Source organism: Myotis daubentonii, chromosome X, assembly GCF_963259705.1.
Source record: "Myotis daubentonii chromosome X, mMyoDau2.1, whole genome shotgun sequence".
Classification (NCBI taxonomy): Eukaryota; Metazoa; Chordata; class Mammalia; order Chiroptera; family Vespertilionidae; genus Myotis; species Myotis daubentonii.
Window position 1 is genome coordinate 102,778,036 of NC_081861.1, and position 24,790 is coordinate 102,802,825.

General features: G+C 44.7%; 1 protein-coding gene across 1 annotated transcript; it reads left to right on the top strand.

Moving 5' to 3' along the window:
• Positions 1-289: 289 nt before the first annotated feature.
• Positions 290-716, top strand: LOC132224237 (small ribosomal subunit protein eS25-like). Its single transcript, XM_059679344.1, has one exon. The coding sequence runs from the start codon at positions 290-292 to the stop codon at positions 659-661; it is 372 nt and encodes a 123-aa protein (XP_059535327.1). The 3' UTR covers positions 662-716.
• Positions 717-24,790: the final 24,074 nt, after the last annotated feature.

The following is a 24,790-nucleotide window of genomic DNA, read 5'->3' on the forward strand; positions in this document are numbered from 1 at the left end:
TAACTAGGGACATCAATCTATGTATAGAAAACATTGAAATAGAATATGGGCACTTCTGTTTGACATAGTACTGGAAGGGCTAGCCATAGCAATTAGACAAGAAGAAGAAATAAAAGGTATCCAAATTGGAGAAGAAGATGTAAAACTATCATTATTCTCAAATGACACTGTATTGTAAACAGAAAACCCTAAAGACTCCATCAAAAAATTATTAGACTTAATAAATGAGTTTCTCTTGGGCCAACATCTTGGGGAGGCAGCAGCACATCCCTGCTCTCCTAGTCCCACGATGTTGCCCAAGGACCACAAGAAGAAGAAAGATGTTGGAAAGTCAGCCAAGAAAGACAGACCCTGTGAACAAGTTGGGGGCCAGGCCAAAAAGAAGTGGTTTAAAGGCAAAGTTCAGGACAAGCTCAGTAATCTGGTCTTGTTTGACAAAGCTATATACGACAAGCTCTGTAAGGAAGTTCCCAACTACAAGCTTGTAACCCCAGCAGTGGTCTCTGAGAGGCTGAAGATTCGTGGCTCCTTGTCCAGGGCAGCCCTTCAGGAGCTCCTTAGTAAAGGCCTTATTAAACTAGTCTCAAAGCGCAGAGCTCAAGTGATTTACACCAGAAACACCAAGGGTGGGGACACCCCAGCTGCTGGAGAAGACGCATGAACAACAGATCACACCGCCTGTACATTTTGAAAAATAAACCTCTATTAAATAATAAAAAAAAGAATTCAGCCGAAACCGGTTTGGCTCAGTGGATAGAGCGTCGGCCTGCGGACTGAAAGGTCCCAGGTTCGATTCTGGTCAAGAGCATGTACCTGGGTTGCAGGCACATCCCCAGAAGGAGATGTGCAGGAGGCAGCTGATCGATGTTTCTCACCCATCGATGTTTCTAACTCTCTATCTCTCTCCCTTTCTCTCTGTAAAAAATCAATAATATATATATTTTTTTTTAAAAAAAGAATTCAGCAATGTAGCATGATACAAAATTAACGCCGAGAAATTCATGGCATTTTTATACACTAATAGTGAACGTAGATGAAGAGAGATTTTTTAAAAAATCCCATTTACCATCACACCAAAATAATTAAGATACCTAGGAATACTTAACTAAGGAGGTAAAAGACCTGTACGTGGAAAACTCCAGGACACTGAAAAAAGAGACAGAGGAAGACATAAACAGATGGAAGAACATACCGTGTTCATGAATTGGTAGAATCAACATCATTAAAATGTCCATACTACCCAAAGAAATCTATAGATTCAATGCATTCCCCATTAGAATACCATTGGCATATTTTACAGATCTAGAACAAACTCTCCAAAAATTCATCTGGAATAAAAAAAAGACCCCAAATAGCTGCAACGATCCTGAGAAAGAAGAACAAAGTAGGAGGGCACTCAATACCAGATATCAAGCTGTATTACAAAGCCACTGTTCTCAAAATTGCCTGATACTGGCACAAGAATGGACATATAGATCAATGGAATAGAATAGAGAACCCAGAAATCGACCCAAACCAATATGCTCAATTAATATTTGACAAAGGAGGCAAGAACATAAAATGGAGTCAAGAGAGTCTCTTCAATAAATGATGTTGGGAAAATTGGACAGATACATGCAAAAAAAAAAAAAAAAGGAAACTAGACCACCAACTTACACTATACACAAAAATAAACTCAAAATGGATAAAGGACTTAAACATAAGACTGGAAACCATAAAAATATTAGAGGAATCCACAGGCAGTAAAATCTTAGAAATATGCCAAAGCAATATCTTTACAGATACAGCTCCTAGGGTAATGGAAACTAAAGAGAAAATCAACAAATGGGACTATATCAAAATAAAAAGCTTCTATACAGCAAAAGAAACCATCAACAAAACAAAAAGAAAGCCCACTGCATGGGAGAACATATTTGCCAATGTTATCACCAATAAAGATTTAATCTCCAACATTTACAAGGAACCCATGCAACTTAACAAAAGAAGATAAGCAACCCAATCAAAATATGGGTAACTGACCTAAACAAATACTTTTTGAAAGAGGACATAAGGAAGGCCAAGAGACATATGAAAACATGCTCAAAGTCACTAGTCATCTGAGAGATGCAAATCCAAACAACAATGTGGTACCATCTCACACCTGTCAGAATGGCTATCATCAACAAATCAACAAATGACAAGTGCTGGAGAGGATGCAGAGAAAAAGGACCCTATTGCACTGCTGGTGGGAATGCAGACTGGTGCAGTCACTGTGGAGAACAGCATGGAGTTTCCTCAAAAAACTGAAAATGGAACTTCCATTTGACCCAGTGATCCCACTTCTACGAATATATCCCAAGAAACTAGAAACACCAATTAGAAAGGATATATGCACCTAAGTGCCCATCAGTAGATGAGTGGATTAAAAAACTGTGGTACATCTACACATGGAATACTACACTGCAGTCAAATAGGAGTTCTTACCATTTGCAACAGCATGGATGGAACTGGAGAGCATTATGCTAAGTGAAATAAGCCAGTCAGAGAAAGATAAATATCACATAATCTCACTCATTTGTGGAATATAAGGAACAACATAAACTGATGAACAAAAATAGATCCAGAGACAGAGAATTATTGGCCAGACTGTGAAACATCAGAGGGAAGGTAGGGAAGGGCAGGGGTAAGGGGAAGAGATCAACCAAAGGACTTGTATGCATGCATATAAGCCTAACCAATGGACACAGACACCAGGGGGGTGAGGGCATGTGTGGGGGGAAGTTTTGGGGGCAGTGGTTGGAAAAGGACACATATGTAATACCTTAATCAATAAAGAAAGAAAGATCCCTCCCCAAAGAAATAGAATATGGATTTTGCCTTTGTTTTCTTAAATTATATTATATTATATCATATTATATTATTTATTTATTAAATTTATCTTTATTGTTGACATTATTACAGATATCCCCTTCCCCCTTATTGACACCTTCCTCCTTACTGGGGCCTCCTCCCTAGGCCTTCACCTCACTATTGTCTCTGTGAATAGGTTATGAATATATGCATAGAAGTTCTTTGGTTAATCTCTTCTGCCTTCCTTTGGGAATCCTCAGTCTGTTGCAGTGTCCATGTCTCTGGACCTATTTTGTTTGTCAGTTAATTTTGTTCATTAGATTCCATATAAAACTTAGACCATGTGATTTTGTGTTTCTGTGACTGGCTTATTTCGCTTAGCACAATACTCTCCAGGTTCCTCCATGTTGTCTCCAAGGTTAAGAGATCCTTCTTTTTTATAGCTTCATGGTATTTCATTGTGTAAATGTACCACAGCTTTTTATCCACTCATCTGCTGATGGGCACTTGGGCTGTTTCCAGATTTGGCTATTGTAAAGTGTGCTGTAATAAATATAGTGTTGCAAATATTTTTTTTTTCTGATTGGTGATTCAGGATTCTTAGGACATATTCCTAGAAGTGAGATCACTGGGAGTTCCATTTTTAATTTTTTTGAGGAAACTCCATACTGTTTTCCACAATGGTTGCACCAGCCTACATTCCCACCAGCATTGTACAGGGTTCGTTTTTCTCCATATCCTCACTAGCACTTGTTATTTGTTGATTTGTTGATGTAGCCATTCTGACAGGTGTGAGATGTTACCTTATTGTTGTTTTGATTTGTATCTCTCTGATGATTTTGTGCTTTTTTTCATATGTCTCTTGGCCTTCTGTATGTCCTCTTTTGAGAAGTGTCTATTTAGGTCCTTTACCCATTTTTTAAAAAAAACCTTTATTGTTCAGATTATTACAGATGCTCCTCTTCCCCCCCCCCTCCCATAGCTCCCCTCCAGCCAGTTCCTACCCCCCCATGCCCTCGCGCCCCCTCCCCACTGTCCTCATCCATAGGGGCATGATTTTTGTTCAATCTCTTCCCACACCCCCATACCTCCTTCCCTCCAAGAATTGTCAGTCTGCTCCCTTTCTATGTTCCTTATTCTATTACATTCACCAGATTATTCTGTTCTTCAGATTTTTTATTCATTTAATTTTTAGAGTCACTTGTTGATATGTATTTGTTGTCACTTTGTTCATAATTTTTTATCTTTACCTTTTTCTTCTTCTTCCTCTTTTTAAAAAATATCCTTCAGCATTTCATATAATACTGGTTTGGTGGTGATGAACTCCTTTAGATTTTTCTTGTATGTGAAACTCTTTATCTGACCTTCAATTCTAAATGATAGCTTTGCTGGGTAGAGTAATATTGGTTGTAGGTTTTTGCTATTCATCACTTTGAATATTTCTTGCCACTCCCTTCTGGCTTGCATAGTTTCTGTTGAGAAATCAGCTGACAGTCGTATGGGTACTCACTTGTAGGTAACTAACTGGTTTTCTCTTGCTGATTTTAAGATTCTCTCTTTGTCTTTTGCCCTTGGCATTTTAATTATGATGTATCTTGGTGTGGTCCTCTTTGGATTCCTCTTGTTTGGGGTTCCCTGTGCTTCCTGGACATGTAAGTCTATTTCTTTCACCAGGTAGGGGAAGTTTTCTGTCATTATTTCTTCAAATAGGTTTTCAATATCTTGCTCTCTCTCTACTTCTGGCACCCCCATAATTCAGATGTTGGTACTATTGAAGTTGTCCCAGAGGTTCCTTACACTATTTTCATATTTGTGGATTATTTTTTTCTTTTCGTTCTTCCAGTTGGGTGTTTTTTGCTTCCTCGCATTTTAAATCTTTGACTTGATTCTTGGGATTCTCTAGTCTACTGTTGAATCTCGGTGTATTATTCTTTATTTCAGTCAGTGTATGATTAATTTCTGACTGGTCCTTTTCTATTTTTTGGCATTCTCACTAAGATCCTTGATGGTCTCACAAAGTTCCTAGGAGGTTTCTAGAAGATTCTTGAGTAACCTTATAACTGTGATTTTGACCTCTATACCCAGTATTTTGGTTTCTTCCTTTTTTTTTTCATTTGTGACACTTTTATTTGTCTCCGCATTTTGGCTGCCTCACTGTGTTGATAGAATGGCCTTGTGTGGTAGGTGTCCTATAGGGCCCAGTGGCTCAGCCTCCCCAATCACTAAGGTGGACACTCTTGGTACACCCCTTTGTGGGCTGTGTGCACATTTTTGCTGTAGTTAAGCCTTGATTGCTGTTGGTATCACTGGGAGGAATTGACCTCCAGGCCAATTGGCTGTGAGGACCAGTTGTGTCTACAATGGGAGAACTGCTGTCCTGGAGACACCCTTATGGGACAGGACTTGCTTCAGTGGGGATTTGGTGCTCACTGAGTCTGCCACTTGAGTGTGTTGCTTATGGATGTGAAGAGTTGTAATCTGATATGGTCTCACACTGACCACTGGGTACACTGGCTTTTTGATCTCCAAGGAGGTGCAAAGTCTGCAACTGCCTGTGGCCATCCAGCAGGAGCCACAGAATGAGCTGCAGATTCCTCCTCTTTGTATGGGGTTTGGAAGTGCCCAGAAGTGTCCTAGCAGTGAAGCAAGGCAAGCTGCTGCTGCCACCAGGCATTGGGCCTTCTTTTGGAAGCTTTGGGGCTCTCTGACCCAGCTGTTGCCTGTTTGACAGGTTTTAGGCTTTGATTTATGCCTGCCTGCCTGATTGCCCCTAACAACTTCTGCCTGCCAGCCTGATCACCCCCTAACCATGCTCCTGCCAGCCTGATCGATGCCTAACTGCTCCCCTCTGTTCCAATTGCCCCCAATTGCCCTCCCCTGCAGGCCTGGTCACTCACAACTGCCCTCCCCTGCTGGCCTGATTGCCCACAGTGCCCTCCCCTGCCAGCCATATTGTGGCTGTGGGCACCGCCATCTTTGAGGGCGTGACAGTCAATTAGCATATTCCCTCCTTATTGGCTCTGGGCACCACCATCTTTGCGACAGCGTGAGGGTCAATTAACATATTCCCTTTGTATTAGATAGGATTATACAGAATGCCTTCACTGTCATAGAAATTCTCTGTGTACAACCTATTTCCCCCAAACCCTGGCAACCACTGATTCTTTAAATGTCTCCAGTTTTCTTTTCTATAATCTTATATAGTTGGATGCATACAGTATGCAGTCTTTATCTAGTCTTTTCAGATTAACTACTTGCATTTAATATTATGCATTTAAGATTTTTCCATGGCTTCATGACTTTATAACTCATTTTTTAGTACTGTATAATATTCCACTGTCCACATGTACCACCAGTTATCTATTCACCTTTTAAAAAAATCTTGGTTGCTTCCAAGTTTTGGCAATTATGAATAAAGCTGCTTAAACACCCTTGTGCAGGTTTTTGTTCATAAGTTTTTAACTCATTTGAGTAAATACTAAGAAGTATAATTTCTGAATTGTATGTTAAAAGCATGCTAGTTTTGTAAAAAACCTCTAAACTGCTTTTCTTCCAAAATGACTTTACTCTTTTACATTTGCCCCAGCAATAAATAAAAGTTTCTATTGTTCCACATCCTCACCAGCATTTGGTGCTGTTAGTGTTTTGAATTATGGCCATTCCAATAGGTGCATGGTATCTTGTTGTATTAATAGTCAACTCTCTAATGACATATAATGTTGAAAATCTCTATATATGCTTATTTGCCATCTGTATATCTTCCTTGGTAAGATGTTTGTTTAAGTTTTTTTGCTCATATTTAAATTGCATTGTTCATTTTATTATTTTTGAATTGTAAGTATTCTTTGCATATTTTGGGTCACAGTCCTTTATTAGATAGGTTGTTTGCAAATATTTTCTCAGAAGCTTGATTTCTAATTATTTGACAGTGTCTTTCACATAAAGAAATATTTTTTTTTCTTTTGGCCTCCTTTATCCATTACTATACTCCCAATCCCTTCCCTCTGATAATCACCATACTGTTATCTGTGTCTACAAGTTTCAATTTTATATCCCAGGCTTGAGTGAAATTATAGGATTCTTAGCTTTTTCTGACTGACTTATTTGGCTTAGCATAATATTCTCAATTGTTACAAATGGCAGTATTTTATCCTTTCTTTTGGCTAAGTAGTATTCCATGTTATACATAGGGTGTTCCAAAAATGTGCAAACATATTTTGAATAATTATAAAGACAGTTTTTATTAAAATACATTTCATTTTCAAAATTGAGCTATCAACTGTAAAAATGTGTATACATTTTGGGGGACACCCTGTATGTACCACATCTTCTTTACCTAGCCATCTAAGGACACTTCAGTTGTTTCCATGTCTTGGCCACCATTTATAATGCTGCAGTGAACATAGGGGTGCATACATCTTTGCGAATAAATGTTTTAGAGTTTTTAAGTTAGATACTCAGAAGAGGGGTTTCTGGGACATATGGCAACTCTATTCTTAATTTTTTGAGGAACTGCAATAATGTTTTCCATAGTGACTGTACCAGTTCACATTCCCACCAGCAGTGAATCAGGATTCCTTTTGTTCCCACAACCTCTCCAACACTTGATATTACCTGTCTTGTTAATAATAGCCATTCTAACAGGTGTGAGGTGGTATCTCACTGTAATTTGTATTTGCATTTTTTCTAATAGCTAGTGAAGTTGAATATCTTTTCATATATCTGTTGTTCATTTGTTTGCCTTCTTGGGAGAAGTATTCAGGTCTTCTTCCCATTTTTTAAATTGTGTTGTTTGCTTGGTGTTGAGTTGTATGAGTTCTTTATATATTTTGGATATTAACCCTTTGTTGGAGCTGTTGTTTGCAAATATCATCTCCCATTCAGTTGGTTGCCTTTTTATCTTGTTGGCAATTTCTTTTGCTTGTTATTTTGATATAGTCTCATTCATTTATATTTGCCTTTAGTTCCCTTGCTTTTGGGGGAAAATTCATTAAATGTTCTCTAACACTGAGGTCCATAAGTTTAGTATCCATGTTTTTTTATGTAATATTTTTAGAGCTTATATTTATGTGTTTGACCCATTTTTGCATTAATTTTTGTACATGTGAACCAACTGTAATCTAGTCTCATTCTTTTGCATGTGACTTTCCAATTTTTCCAGCACCGTTTAGTGAGGAAGCTTTCTTTCCTACATTGTTTGTTTTTGGCTCTTTGTCAAAAACTATTTGCCCATATACATGTGGATTTATTTCTGGACTCTCAATTCTATTCCATTGGTATGTGTATTTATTTTTTTTCTGCAAATACCATTCTGTTTTGATTATTGTAGCTCCATAGTATAACTTGAAGTCAAGTAATGTGATACCTATGGCTTCATTCTTTTTTCTTAGGATTGCTTTGCGGTTCCATACAAATATGATAATTTTTGATACTAATCTTTAAAAGATATCATTGGGATTTTGATGGGGATTGCATTAAATCTGTATATTGCTTTGGGTCATATGAACATTTTTAACTGTGATGACCTTTCTATCCATGAACACGGAATATCATTCCATTTCATTGGTATTTTTAAATCTCTTTCTACAATGCTTTGTAGTTTCCCCCATTTAGGTCCTTTGTAAGTTTATAGGTATTTTATTCTTTTGGTTGCAATTGCAAAAGAAATTGTGTTTTTAAATTTCATTTTCTGAAATTTCATCATTAGTATACAGAAAAGTGGTGCATTTTCATATATCAATTTGTATCCAGCAAATTTACTGTATTTGTTTATTGCTTCTAATAGTGATTTGGTCAAGTTTTTATTGTTTTCTATATACAGATTTATGTCATCTGCAAAAAGTGACACTTTTACTTCTTCTTTCCCAATTTGGATTTCTTTTATTCATTTTGTCTGATTTTTTGGGCTATGATTTCCAGTACTATCCTATCTAATAAAAGAGAAACATGGTAATTGGCGTACGACCGCTACCCTTCCCATTGGCTAATCAGGGCGATATGCAAATTAACTGTCAGCCAAGATGGCGGCCAGCAGCCAGGCAGCTTGAAACTAACATGAGGCTTGCTTGCTTCAGTGATGGAGGAAACCAACGTTCCCCACCTGCCTTGCAGGCCTCTGAGCCTGCAGTTTAAAACATTTTAACAAATATATCTCAGAGCTGGAGTCAGAGCTGGAGTTATACATTGTTTCGAACCGAAACAAACCAGATACCTATTTTTAGCAGTGGAGGCCTAAGAGCTGGAGCCTCAGAGATAAAGCTGGCCCAGAATTAAAAAAAAGAAAAAGAAAAAAAGGAGCGGTTGGGAGCTTCTGTCACCCGCCAGCCTGAAAACAGCCCTCAGCCCCTCACCCAGGCTGGCCAGGCACCCCAGTGGGGACCCCCACCCTGATCCAGGACACCCTTCAGGGCAAACCAGCCAGCCCCACCCATGCACCAGGCCTCTACCCTATATAGTAAAGGGGTAATATGCCTCCCAGCACCGGGATCAGTGGAGCCGAGAGGCCTCCCGGCACTGGGATCAACATGACAGGGGGCAGCGCCCAAACCCCCTGATTGCCCTGCCGCTCTGTGTGTGACAGGGGGCGGGGCCACAACCTCCCTATCCGCCCTGCTCTGTTTGTGACTGGAGAAGGCGCCCCAACCCCCTGATCAGCCCTGCTCTGTGCCTGATACGGGGGAGCTCCCCAACCTCTGATCGCCCTGCGGCTCTGTGTGTGACAGGGTGCGGCGCCCCAACCCCCCCCCCCCACGGGCCCTGCTCTGTGTGTGACAGGGTAGAGCCATAACCTCCCCATCCGCCCTGCCCTGAGTGTGAGAGTGGCGGCGCCCCAACACACTGATCGGCCCTGCTCTGTGGGTGATAGAGGGCGGCGCCACAACCCCCCACCCCACGGGCCCTGCTCTGTGTGTGATGGGGTAAAGCCATAACCTCCCCATCGGCCCTGCCCCGAGTGTGACAGTGGCGGTGTCCCAACCCCCTGATCCGCCCTGCTCTGTGTGTTACAGGGGGTGGCGCCCCAACCCCAGGATTGGCCCTGCTCTGTGCGTGACAGGGGGGAGCTCCCCAACCCCCTGATGGGCCCTGCTCTGTGTGTGACAGGGGGGAGCTCCCCCCCGATGGGCCCTGTTCTGTGTGTGACAGGGGGGAGCTTCCCAACCCCCTGATCGACCCTGCTCTGTGCATGACAGGGTAAGGAGCCCCAACCCCCCTGATGGGCCCTGCTCTGTGTGTGACAGGGAGCAGCGCCCCAACCCCTGGATTGGCGCTGCAACCTCCCCATCGACCCTGCCTTGAGTGTGACAGGGGGCGGTGCCCCAACCCCCCAATCGGCCCTACCCTGAGCATGACTGGAGGTGGCATCGCAACCTCCCGATCCGCCCTGCTCTGTGCATGACAGGGGGCGGTGCCCCAACACCCCAATCAGCCCTGCTCTGAGCCCGACCAGGGGCTACACCTAGGGATTGGGCCTGCCCTCTGCCACCCGGGAGCAGGCCTAGGCCAGCAGGGCGTTATCTCCCGAGGGGTCCCAGACTGCGAGAGGGCACAAGCCAGGCTGAGGGACCCCCCTTCCCCCGAGTGCACAAATTTTTGTGCACCGGGCCTCTAGTATTGAATAAGAGTGGTGAGAGTGGGCATTCTTGTCTTGTTTCTTATTTTAGAGGAAAAGTTTTCAGTTTTTCACCATTGAGTGTGATATTAGCTGAAGGTTTGTCAAATATGACTTATATTATATTGAGATACTTTCCTTCTATACCCATTCTATTGAATGTTTTAATAGTAAGTGGATGTTGTACTTGATCAAATGTTTTTTATGAATCTATTAATAAGATCATATAATTTTATTCTTCGCTTTGTTAATGTGATGTATTACATTGATTAATTTGCATGTGTTGAACCATCTTTGTGCCCCTGAAATAAACCTCATTTAATTGTATTGTATTAATTTTTAAATGTATTGTTGTATTAGATTTGCTAGTATTTTGTTTAGGATTTTTGCATCTATATTCAGTTTTAAATTTTGATGAATTCCAGATTATCGATTATTTCTGTCATGGATTGTATCTTGGGTGTTTCTAAAAATTTATTGCCATACCCACCATCATGTCTTCTAATAGTTTTATAATTTTGAATTTATATTTATGCATATGATTGATTTTGAGTTAATTGTGATGAAGGATGTAAGACCATGTCTAGATTTTTGCATGTGGATGTTTAATTGTTCCCGCACCATTTTTTTTGAAAATACTATTTTATTTCCTCATTGTATTGCATTTGCTCCATTCTCAAACATCAGTTGACTATCCTATCTAATAAAAGAGAAACATGGTAATTAGCCGTACGACCGCTACCCTTCCCATTGGCTAATCAGGGTGATATGCAAATTAACTGCCAACTCACAATGATGGGAAGCGAAAGGAGAAGGACTGAAGAATGGTGATTGGCAACCCAGGTGGCAGGCAAGGGCTGGGGGGTGGGCAAAGGCCGCCTTTCCCCGCCCCCCAGCTGGTGATCACCATCGGAAAGCGGGGTTGCCCACTGGCCTGCGGCTGGCGATCGCCATGGCGATAGGGGGGCGGGAGGGCCAGGACGCAGGCCAGGAGGCAACCCAGGTCCCCACCATGGCCATCGGAGGGTGGGAGGGCCGGGGCACAGGCCAGGAGGCAACCCGGCCCCGCCATGGCGATGGAAGGTCGAGGCGCAGGCCAGGGGCCACCCCAACCCCCAGCATGGTGAGGGCGCAGGCCAGTTGGCAACCTCTGACCCCCCGGGGGTGGGGTTGAAGGCTGGCCTGCATCCCGTGATCGCCATGGCGATCTGAGGGCGGGAGGGCCCGGTCGCAGGCCAGGCGGCAACCCTGGACTCCAGGAACCTCTCTTAAAGGTTCTCTTAAAGCAGTTGGCGAGGGACCTCGGAGAGCCCCAGAGGACCCTGGTGCCAGCAAAACAGACCTGGGGCAGCTCTCCCCAGGAAGGTCCAGGGAGCAGCCACTGCAGCCCGCCCCCACCCCAGCGCAAGGCAGGGCACACTGGGACCGAGGACCCACCCCCTCCCAGAGGCCCTTCGCTTGCTCATGCAGCCCTGGTCACATCACCGGAGCAGGTACAAGGCACAGAAAGCACCAGGGACAGCCGCTTGCCCCGACCCGCATTTGCAAAGACAAGGCTGGAGGTTGTGAGGGCCGGCTCACATCTCCTTCTCCTTCCTTTTGCTCCTCCTCTGGCTAATTAGCTTGCCCAGCTTCTTATCCAGGTTCCTCTGCAGCTGGGCCCACTTGGCGGGGTCCAGAGATCCGTCCTTGGCCCCACTGCCGGCATACAGCACTCCCTCCCAGCTGATTCTTTGCTGGGTGTGGGCGTGGGCCCTCTCCCCACAGCCATGGATCTCGGGCAGGCAGTGGCTGAGGCAGTAGCGGTGGCTGCAGTGTGGGCAGAGCTGGCCCAGAATCACGACGCTGGCCCGGCACTTGGGGAGGCCACAGGTGTTATCAGCCTTCATGGCAGCCAAGACCAGGGCTTTGAAGTCCTCCGTGGAGGGCAGATCCAGGGCCGGGGTCCTTTTGCATCTTTCTTCTTTTTCTTTTATGGTAACTTCCACAGCCCCCGGCCTGCGGCCCATGGGCCCTCCTTGGCTCGCTGCTCCTGCCTGCCCCTCTCCCTCTGCAGTCGCTCCAGGTGCACAGCCCTCAGGTCCAGGCTGCTCGGCTCTTACCTGGGGGGCTGGAGGGCTCGGGATGGAGAGGGGCTTTGCTGTGAGTCCCTGCCGGGACGGGTGGGACAGGTGGGACTGGTGGAGCCGATTTATTTTTGGCCGTGTGCACATAGATTTAATTCTTAAATAATTTATACTCCTCTGAAACAAATAAAACTCTGCGTCCCCGTGATCGCCATGGTGATCAGAGGGTGGGAGAGCCTGGGCGCAGGCCAGCCGGCACCCGGGCACCCCAACACCTGACATGCAAAGGTCGGGGATGAAATGACTTTTCCCAACCACATCTGCAAATATCCTGGGGAAGGCATCACTGAAGAGTTCACAACAACTCTCTTACTTGGCAAGGAAGAAAACAGTTGGCAACAGAAATAATCCCTTACATCAAAGTTAAGGTCCCTCTGAGTAAAAAAGAATATTTCCAACATAAAGGAGGGAGCAGGCAAAAATAATAGGTTCTCATGACTTCCACTGAAGTTTGAGCATATGACAGAGTCAAAACGAACATACAAATTAAAACCGACAGTGGACATTCAAATGACCCGAATCAACTGTCATTGTCTCAATAGCAGCAATGCTTATGTGATAATATAGTTTAACAAACATACAAAACAAGTCACATGGTAAGAGAGGTTCAGCTTCTAAAGTAAATTGAATATGTTCTTTAAAAATTCTCATGTCCTCCCCTCTGACTATAATTCTTAATTTTCCAATCAGAAAATTACCCCAGGTGATCCAGTAACATGTAGAACTCCAGTAACCTAACTTATTTTAAAATACAAACATCCCAACCATTTTTAAAATATTTAAATTGATATTTTAGGGTTAAAATTATAGAAGATATTTAGATCCAAATATATTTTCTGAATTTTTTTTTTTTTAAAAAATATATAAGTGACACATTTTCCCAAGGAACTCTGAATTAGTACCTTTCCCTCTAACTTCAAATTGAGAGAATCTATGGAGTTCCCTATACTGCACAAGTTTTAATGAAAGAAAATAAGACTTTCTAAGAGCATCAAATACATGTTTTCTTATTTACAAACATATACACTCTTCTCTCTCTCTCTCTTTCTCTCTCTCTCTCTCTCTCTCTCTCTCTTTCTCTCTCTCTCTCTCTCTTTAAAATATATTCTTACTGATTCAGAGAGGAAGGGAGAGGGAGAGAGATAGAAACATCAATGATGAGAGAAAATCATTGATCAGCTGCCTCCTACACACCCCGTACTGGGGATCAGGCCAAAACCTGGGCATGTGGCCTGACCAGGAATCAAATTGTGACTTCCTGGTTCATAGGTCAATGCTAAACCACAGAGTCACACCCGCCAGGCTCAATTCTTATTTATAAATTCATTCCAAGGACATATACAGCTTGAAAAGCTTTGGAAGCAGTTTCAAAAAATCTAGCTTTTAAGTAACAAGAAAACAGTTATAGAAGAAACTTTAAATTAAAAGAAAAAAATTGTTTTAATTTATTCCAGAGTGGGAACATCCTCCACGAAAATGTGTGCCTTGACTGTGGATGGCTGGGTGGCCTTATCACACCTTAGGAATTCAAATGCTTTTTACAATGACAAGAAAGAGAGTTTCATCTCATTTCTCTCCCAGGGTAGATGTCTGTCAACAGAAGGTGGACATCAATAAAAGGAGGGGCTTGCACAATCAATCCAGAAAGTCAGCAATCTATGAATAACCCAGAACTGAGTATTTATCTCCTCTGCCACACACCCTCCCTCCCAGCCAGTGAGCAAGATAATTACTCTCAAGTCAAGCTAAGTGCCCCTCAGTCACAGAGGCCCTATGCTGACATACAAAGCATACAAATAATTCTCACTCTGGCATAAAAGTGACAACTTTCTTAGAAGAAAAGCAGATACTGTAAATTTCTCAAAGTCTTCCTGAAACACTTTTTAAAGTAATTTTACTTCTTTAGAAAAAATGCATACATGGCAAACCATCTGTAATAAAAGGCCCATTCTATAAAATTTTACCTAGTCCTACTCATATCTGCAATCATAACCATATTTACAGACAAATATATCTATACTAATAAAAGAGTAATATGCTAATTAGACTGGGAGACCTTCCAGATGTTCTTCTGGACAAAGCCATGGTGGCGGGGCCGAGGTAGAGGCAGTTAGAGGCCAAGAGGGGAGGGCAGTTGTGGGTGATCAGGCTGGTGGGGGATGGGGTCATTGGGGGTAAGCAGACCAGCACGGGGGGCAGATGGGGGCAAGCAGACCATCAGTGGGGGTCAGTTGGAGGTGATCAGGACAGCCAGTGGGGGGGAAGTTTGGAGTGAGCAGGCCAGCAGGGGGACAGTTGGGGATGAGCAGGCCAGTGGGGATGGAAGGTAGGGGCGAGCAGGCCAGCAGGGGGGGCAGTTTGGGGTGGTCAGGCTGGCGGGGGGGGGCATTTGGGGCCAAGCAGGCCAGCAGCAGGGGGGAGGGCAGTTGGGGGCGAACAGGTCAGCAGGCAGAATGGTTAGAGGCAATCAGGCAGGCAGGCAGGCAGGCAGGCAAGTGAGTGGTTAGGAGCCAGCAGTCCCTGATTACGAGAGGGATGTCAGACTACTGGTTTAGGCCCAATCCCTGTAAACCGGCAGGACATTTTTTGAGGGGTCCCAAATTGGAGAGGGTGCAGGCCAGGCTGAGGAACACACCCTCCCCCGTGCATGAATTTCCTGCACCGGGCCACTAGTCCTATCTAATAATAGACAAACATGGTAATTGACCATACCTTTGCTACACCTCCCACTGGCTAATCAGGGCAATATGCAAATTAACCACCAACAAAGATTGCGGCTAATTTGCATACTGCAGGCAGGTGGACCAGCTCCAGCTGCCATCCGGGCTCCCATGTTTCATCTAAGCCCCGCCCCCATCCAGGACCCCTGTGCACGGCCCTGGGCAGCTAGGACCCCTGTATGCAGCCCTGGGCACAGGGCTTGGTGGTGCAAACGCACTGCCTAAGCCCCGCCCCCAGCCGTGACCCCCGTATGTGGTCCTGGGTGGTCGGGACCCCGTGTGTGACCCTGGGTGGGTGGGACCCCCGTGTGTGGTCCTGGGTGGCGGGGCTTGGTGGTGTGATTGGCCTGAGGAAGCCCTATTCTTGCAGGGGCTGCTGGGGGCCTGATCAGAGACACAAACATGCAGGCCTGGCACCCAGCAACCCCAAGGCCCACCACCTTGGTGCTGGGGCCTGATTGAAGACACAGATCCGCAGCCCCAGCACCCAGCAGCCCCAAGCCCTGCCATCAAGGTGCTGGGGCTGCTGGGGTTATCAGAGACACAAACCCGCAGGCCTGGCACCCAGCAGACCCAAGGCCAGCCACCGTGGTGCTGGGGCTGCTGGAGGCTGGATGAGAGACACAACACACAGGAGGGCCCGGCACCCAGCAGACCCAAGCCCTGCCACCATGGCGCTGGGGCTGCTGGGGGCTGGATCAGAGGCACAAACCCGCAGGGGGACCCTGAACCCAGCAGCACCAAGCCCTGCCACCACAGGGCTGGAGCTGCAGGGGGCAGGATCGGAGACACAAACCCTGTGAGCCCTGCACAGGCCGGGTGCTCTGCTCCAGGCGAAGTGCTTTCCCTCCAACCCAGCTCTCCCTGGGAGTCCAGCATGGAGGGCGCTCTCCCTGGGAACCCGGAAATCTGCCTCTGGGGCGACTGTGCAGCAGCCATGCCTGGCAAGTCACAGAGAGGGTGACCTACCCATGTGGATGTGTACACTGGCGGAGGCCACGCAGCTGCCATAGTTGAAGTCATCCTTGATGTAGGAGCGGGGGCAGCGGGGATCATAGTGGGCCAGGTTGGCAACAGAACCCCAGCTCCCCACCGAATGACTAGAGCACATGGTCCTCAGTCACTTCCTGAGCAGCAGTCAGCTTCGATGGGGGATCAAACCCGAAACCTAAGTAGGTGCCCTGGCAGAATGGAACCCAAACCTTTGCTGTAGCAGAGGAGCTCCAACCCACAGCAGGGGCCAGGGCAGCTGGTGAGTGCAGTGGCAGTGGCGGGAGCCTTCGTGGCAGCACTAAGGAGCAGCAAGCGGAGTAAGCGGTAGGACGCAACAAGCAGGTGGGCGGTAAGTAGGGTGGGGTCCCAGACTGCGAGAGGGCACAGGCCGGGCTAAGGGACCCCCTACCCATCCCCAGTGCAGGAATTTCATGCACCGGGCCTCTAGTAGTTATATAAGTCTATTGCTGGCTCTTTATTCTGTCCCATTGATCTATTTGTCTATTCTTTTACCAACACCATACTGTATTTATTATTGTGACTTTATAGTAAGTCTTATAGCTGGGTAATGTCAGTCCTCCACTTTTGTTCTCTTTATTGTGTTGGCAATTCTTAGTCTTCTGCCTCTACATAAAAGCTTTAAAATCAGTTTATTAATATTCACAAATAACTTGCTGGAATTTTGATTGAGATTGAATTTAATTATTTACAGACCCATTTGGGAAAAACTGACATTGTGATAATATGGGGTCTTCTTATCTAGGAACATGAACCATTTCTATGTTTATTAATTATTCTTTGCTTCCTTTAATCAGTTTTATAGTTGCCTTCATCTAGAATAGATCTTGTACATATTTTGTTAAATTTTTAGATTTATACATAGGTATTTTATTTTGAATGATAATGTAAATGGTATTATGTTTTACATTTCATATTTTACTTGTTCTTTGCTGGCATATAAGAAAGCAATTGACTCTTGTAAGGTAAACTTGCATATTTCAATCTTGCTATCGTTGCTTTAATACCCAGGAGTTTATTTTGCCTAGTCTTTCAAATTTAGTACATAGACAATCATGTCAAATGTGAGCAAGACAGTTTTACTTCTTACTTCTCAAGTTATATAGTGTTTATTTTCATTTCTTGTCTTATTGTATAGCTGGGAGTTTCATTATGATGTTGAAAAAGACATTCTTGCCTTGCTCCCGATCTTCATGAAAAAGCATCTAGATTCTCACCATTAACTAAAGTGATAGCTGTTTGTAGATATTCTTTATCAAGTTAAGGAAGTTTCTCTCTATTCCTAGTTTTCTGAGAGTTTTTATTATGAAGGAGAGTTGAATTTCGGCAAATGCTTTCTTTGTGTTACTTGATATAATCATGTGATTTTTTTCTCTTTGGCTTATTAATGTGTTAATTACATTGATTTTCAAATGTTGAATCAGTGTTACATACTTGTAATAAATCCCACTTGGTTGTGATGTAATTATCTCTGAAGAACTTCTTTTTTAAATTGATTTCAGAGAGAAAGGAGAGGGAGTGAGAGATAGAAACATCAATGATGAGAGAGAATCATTGATTGGCTGCCTACTGCATGCCTCTTTCTGGGGATCGAGCCCACAACCCAGGCATGTGCCCTAACTGGGAATCAAACCGTGACCTCCTGGTTCATGGTTCGACACTCAACCACTGAGCAACACCAGCTAGGCTGAAGAACTTCTTTTAACATTTCTTTAAAGGCAGGTCTACTGGCAATAAATTCTCTCAATTTTTTTGTCTGAGATAGTCTTTCATTCTTCACTTTTTAAGGATAAGTTTTTACAGGGAATAACATCTAGGTTGTGTTTTGTCTCAATAATGTAAATATTTCCCTCCACTCTCTTCTAGTTTACATTATTTCTGTGGAAAAGTCATATGAAATTCTTATATTTGCTCATGTATTGGTAAGGACATTTTTTTTTCTGGCTAGTTTAAATATATTTTTGTATTTAATTTTTTTTCTTTTCTTTTTCTTTCTTTTTTTTTTTTGCAATTTGAGTATGGCATGCCTAAGTATAGTTTTTTGGCATTTATTCTTCTTGGTCTTCTCTGAGTTTCCTGGATATGTAGTTTGGTGTTTGATAATAAGTTTGAGAAATGTTTAGTTATTATTGCTTTTTTAAAAATATTTTTATTGGTTTCAGAGAGGCAGGAAGAGGGAGAGAGAGTTAGAGACATAAATGACGAGAGAGAATCATCGATAGGATGCCTCCTGCATGCCCCACACTGGGGACTGAGCACACAATCTGGGCATATGCTCTGATTGGGAATTGAACTGTGACCTCCTTGTTCATGGGTCAATGCTCAACTACTGACCCAAGCCAGCCAGGCAAATTATTACTGTTTTTGATATTTCGTCTGTTCCTTTCTCCGTAGTTCTCTAAGGGATTTCTTGCAATAATTAAGTAAATTCATGAGCAGTGTGCTTTATGGCCCCATATTTCAAATTAAATTATTTTCGCTACGTCATAAGGATACTCTTAAGTAAAACTAGCTTTTTGTTACTTTCAGATGCATGTCAGTGAAGAACACAATCACTAACCATATAAATATAGAATCATTGCGATGATTCATGCTCAAGTGTCCATAGTTTTACTCACCGTTACTTTTGCACCATCAGTGCAAATGTCAACATAATGAAAAATGCAAATGATATCTCAGAATTATTATGAAAATAGCTTTGACTCTATGGATCTCCTGATTATGTTTCAGGTATCCTCACGGTTTCACAGACAAGGCTTAGCCTTAGAGAATCACTGCCTTTCTGAGCAACCACCTAAACACATGCACGAATTTCTACTACATTCCACAAGATGGTGCTCTTACTGCACATCAGTAATTAAATGTTGGGTCAAAATTTATTTGAAAATTTTGCTTATTTACAGAAGCCTCTTTTCTTCTTCTTCTTCTTCTTCTTTAAGAAAGTTTCCTCAGTGGGCTCTTGGAGCACTAGGTCTATCTTCTTATCTGGGCTCTCACTTCCAGCACAAAATCTTGCTCCCTAAATACTGCTTTGCCCATAGTTACCTTTCAGATAAACCCTTTTTACAGGAGCACACAAGCACCTCATGCCAATTTAGATCGTGACATTTTCCAATAATGGAAGCAAAAGGATTCTTGAAAATTTATCATTTAATGCTTTTTCAATAAGAAAAATTTCCCTTCTTCCAAATAACCTTCCACTTTTGTTTTTGCAAACCATATATCCTGAAAATTCATGCAGCTTACTTGGAGATGGGATCCTCCAGTTCTGTGGTACTTATTTTTTTAATTTAAATTCTTTATTGTCTAAGTATTAGATGAGTCTCCTTTTCCCCATTGACCTCTCCCCGGCTGCTCCCACTCCCAGCACATGACCTCACCCTCCTCTGTCTGTGTCTATTGGTTATGCTTATATGCATACATACAAGTCCTTTGGTTGATCTCTTACCCCCTCACCCCTCACCTTCCTTCATAGGTTCGGCAGTCTGTTCAATGCTTTCATGTCTCTGGTTCTATTCTTGTTCAACAGTTTATGTTGTTCACTATATTCCACAAATAGGTGAGATCCTGTGATATTTCGCTTTCTCTGACTGGCTTATTTTGCTTAGCATAATACTCTCCAGTTCCATCCATGCTGTTGCAAATGGTAAGAATTCCTTCTTGTTCACAGCAGTGTAGTATTCCATTGTATAGATGTACCACAGTTTTTTAATCCACTCATCTCCTGATGGGCACTTAGGCTGTTAAACAAATTTTAGCTATGGTAAATTGTGCTGCTATGAACATAGGGCTGCATATATCCTTTCTGATTGGTGTTTCTAGTTTCTTCGGATATATTCCTAGAAGTGGGATCACTGGGTCAAATGAAAGTTCCATTTTTAAATTTTTGAGGAAATGCTATACTGTTTTCCACAGTGGCTGCACCAGTCTGCATTCCCACCACCATTGCAAGAGGGTCCTTTTTCTCGGCATCCTCGTCATCACTTGTCCTTTGTTGATTTGTTGATGATAGCCATTCTGACAGGTCTGAGATGGTGCCTCATTGTTGTTTTGATTTGCATCTCTCAGATGATTAGTGACTTTGAGCATGTTTTCATATGTCTCTTGGCCTTCTGTATATCCTCTTTCAAAAAGTGTCTATTTAGGGCCTTTGCCCATTTTTTGATTTGATTGTTTATCTTCGTTTTGTTAAGTTGTATGAGTTCCCTATAAATTTTGGAGATTAAACCCTTATCAGAGATAACATTGGCAAACATGTTCTCCCATGCAGTGGGCTTTCTTGTTGTTTTGTTGATGATTTCCTTTGCTGTGCAGAAGCTTTTTATTTTGATGTAGTCCCATTTGTTTATTTTCTCTTTAGTTTCCATTGTCCTAGGACCTGTATCAGTAAGGACACTGATACAACATATGTCTGCTATTTACTGCCTATGGATTTTTTTAAGATTTTCATGGTTCCGTGTCTTACATTTAAGTTCTTTATCTATTTTGAGGGTTTTTTTGTTTGTTTTTGTTTGTGTGTGTGTGTATGGTCTATCCATGGTCTGCAAACTGCAGCTCGCGAGCCACATGCGGCTCTTTGGCCCCTTGAGTGTGGCTCTTCCTAAGCCTTAGGAGCACCCTAATTAAGTTAATAACAATGTACCTACCTATGTAGTTTAAATTAAAAAAATTTGGCTCTCTAAAGAAATTTCAATCATTGTACTGTTGATATTTGGTTCTGTTGCCTAATCAGTTTGCCGACCATTGGTAGGCTAAGTTGCTGGTCTAGTTTCATTCAGTTCCTTGGTTCTTAACACTTATTTTCTTAGGGAAGAGCACAAATTATTTTGTGAAGTTGAGGAAAACTGTAGACCTTTCTTTAAGAAAAATGTACATGTATGCATGTGAAATTTTGCATGTAATTTGAAGGGGCTTAAATAAGACCTGAAATATTACTCAGATTATGAACCTCTGCTTTAGTAGTAGAATGATGGACAAGCCCCATATATCCCCCTCAACTTAGGTAAAATTAAAATTCATATTGGAGAAAAGAGATATGAAGTCTTTATTTCATCTTACTGTTTTGCTTTTAGAACTTTGTATGATGTAAAGTAGTATTTTCATTCTTTAAAAATCCCATGCCTCTAGTTGATAAAAAAAAATTAATGCCCCAATAAAATTTTGATATGGCTTTTTTCAAGGTGACATTGCTCTCAATTAAGAATTATGGCCCTGGCTTGGTAGCTCAGTTTGTCAGAGCATCGTCTCATACACCAAGGTTGCAGGTTCAGTCCCCAGTCAGGGCACATATGAGAATCAACTAATGAATGCATAAATAAGTGCAACAACAAATCCATGATTCTCTCTTTCCTTTCCTCTCTCTCTCTAAAAATCAATAAATAAAAAAAGAATTATGTTCTATCTTTTCAATATTTTTCAATAGCCAAGAAGATTTTCCCAGGCTTTATTTTTATATTATACATTATAAAATAACTAGAGGCCCAGTGCATGAAATTTGTGCATGGGTGCGGTCCCTAGGCCTGGGGCTATTGATGTGCAAGTGTCTGGCATGGAAGGGCAGGTCCCAGCTGACCTATGGGCTCTGGGAAGCACATGGGCCCCTGGGCCCTGTGCACCCCCTGTCCGCCTGAGTCACGGTACCCGAGTCCCCGGAGATGCAGTGAGTGCAGCTGGATGCTGTGGCCCTGGGTACAGTGTGGGCCTCTGGGTTGCCCAGCAGTGCTGCACAGAAGCTGGGTGGGCAGCACGCTCTCTCCTGGCTGGCCTCAGAGATTGGCTCAAGCACGAGCCCATGGGGAACCCGACAGGCCCCTGCAGTCCCAGTGGCTGCAGCTTGGCTCACCTGGAAGATGCCGTGTGGGTGCAGGGCGGGTTCCTCATGGGTGCCCAGCACCTGAGCATGGGGGCTTCCCCAGCACACAAGCCCTGGCGTCCTGGGGGAGGGTAGCAGGGGGAGTGAGAGCAAACTCAGCAGAAAGCCCGCATTCTCACCACACCTCTGTACCTGTCACCCCTGTCCCCAGGTAGCAGGCGAGAGGTCACAGCGCATCACCGAAGCCCGCCATGTCCCATGCTGCCCTTTGGTGGTCAGCGCAAGTCATTGTGAAAAATCAAACTCCCCTTCTCCCCGTCGAACTCCCAAAGGGACACTTTGCATATTAGCCTTTTATATATATATACTAGTAGCCCAGTGCACGAAATTCGTGCACTGGGGTGTGTGGGGGGGAAAGGGGTCCCTTAGTCTAGCCTTCACCCTCTCCAATCTGAGACCCCTCAGGGAATGTCCAACTACCTGTTTGTGCCCACACTTTTAACAGATAACAGCTCCATTGTTGTTTCTTTCTTATGCTTAAAACCATTGGAATTAGTAGGTATTCAAAGTGTGTATACATTCTGGGGGCGGGGGGGGACACCCTGTATATCTCTAGTCAGCGGTGAAAGAAACCAACAGCAGATTTGGAACCCCCAGACAGGGAACCTCGCTCACTCCCCACATGTCTCCCCACTTCACTTTCCACCTTCGTGGGCAGCAGGAGAATCAACATATTCTCTCATTAATTTGGAAAAGCACATCCTGTCACATACTGCCTGGTAGTAGTGCACTAGGCCCCAAGCAAGAGAGACTCAGTCAGGGCAGCCTTCGCTCATGGGTGCTGGCACCCAAAGTGCACATTCCTCTTCTACAGTTGCCCGGACTATCCCACTGTTTCACTGAGAGGATGGAATTCCTCTCGACCTCTGGGTTCTTGATCTTGAACGCTGACCAAAGGCACCTCAGCGAGGGCTGCCCGTGCCCATCAGGTGTGTCTGACTGCATCTGCTCCCGCCTCAGCACCTGCATTAACCCCCTAGAGGTGATCTCATAGCTGCACTGGCCTCCATGGGAACAGAGCATCACCACTCTGCCCTCTCACTGTCATCTCACAGGCGCCCACCCTCAGCACCCAGAACACCCAGACACTCTACAAAGGACATGAGCACATCAGAGGGGATGTGTGCACATCCTGTGGGGGTGTTAGGCATGCTGGATTGATGGAAGTGCGGTGGAGAGGCGGGGTGGGGGGACTTGGCACACCTTGGTTTGCAACTGTTGCAGGCGCAGGAGGGTGACAGTGTGCTGGGGGATGTTCCCACGCCCGGGGGGATGTGCACAACAGAGGCCTCTGGCTTTGCAGATCCGCAAACCCCCGTGGTTTGGCCAGGAGGATGTCAGTCTGGCCCGCCACAGTGGCTGTCCCTGCGATCCTGCACCTTCTGGGCCAGGAGGCGATCCTGCACCTTCTGGGCCAGGAGGCGGATCTTGCGCAGCCACTCCTGGGCGCTGATGGCCTGTAGGCGCTACTTCAGCTCAGCCTGCAGGCTGCGTTTGGCGCACTCACAGCTGTGACCACTGCCATGTGGGGAGTACAGGCCACCCTCCGCCGGCCTGCCTCCCCTGTCCAGAGGCTTTCTGCGCTGCTCACCTGCCCAGAGTGACTGGGGCTGGGCGGAAGCCAGGCGTCCTGTCCTGCCCAACCCTGTCCGATCCGCCCCTGTGCGAGCTGCCGCCCCACTGGGAAGGGTCATAGATCCGGGTCCTGGGACCATAGACAGCCACAAGCGCTTCCTCCCGCCTGCCAGGTCATGGATCCAGGTCCCAGACCGCGGACAGCCTCAAGCGCTGCCCCCCGCCCACCAGGTCATGGATCCGGGTCCCAGACCGCAGACAGCCTCAAGCACTGCCCCCCGCCTGGCAGGGTCATGGATCCGGGTCCCAGACCATGGACAGCCTCAAGCACTGGCCCCCGCCTGGCAGGTCACGGATCCGGGTCCCAGACCGCGGACAGTCTCAAGTGCTGCCCCTCACCCAGCAGGGTCACAGATCTGGTCCCAGACCACGGACAGCCTTGCCTGCTGCTGCCCGCCTTCAATATGCAAATTAGCTGCCATCTTTTGTTGTTTCAGGGTGGGGGTCCCCACTGGAGTGCCGGGCCAGCCTGGATGAGAGATGATGGCTGTTTGAAGCTGGTCACACCCCCTTCAGGGTGGGGGTCCCCACTGGGGTGCCTGGCCAGTCTGGGTGAGGGGCTGAGGGCCGTTTTCATGCTGGCAGGTGACTGAAGCTCCCAACCTCTCCTTTTTTTTTTTAATTCTGGGATTTATTTACCTTTTATGGCTGTCACTGGAGCTGAGAGATGGCTTTAGCTCTGAGGCCCGGCTGCAGCTCTGAGACCTCAGCTGCTGAAAGCAGGGATCTGGTTTTGTTTGTGTTCTATAATTGAAACAATGTTGCGGTCTTGCTGGCTGAAGCCCGGCTGGCTGAAAGCAGGTTTCTGGGTTTGTTTAGGTTCTATAATTGCAACATTGTTTCTTAGACAGACTGCTGCTCAGAGGCTGGCAGTGGCAGGCGGGGAACCTTGGCTTCCTCCTTCACTGGAGCAAGCAAGCCTCCTGTTTGCTTCAGCTGCCTGGCTGCCGGCTGCCATCTTGGTTGGCAGTTAATTTGCATATCGCCC

Bases quoted from the DNA above. Each gene is read 5' to 3' on its own strand.
- LOC132224237 (XM_059679344.1), top strand. From the start codon at position 290: ATGTTGCCCAAGGACCACAAGAAGAAGAAAGATGTTGGAAAGTCAGCC.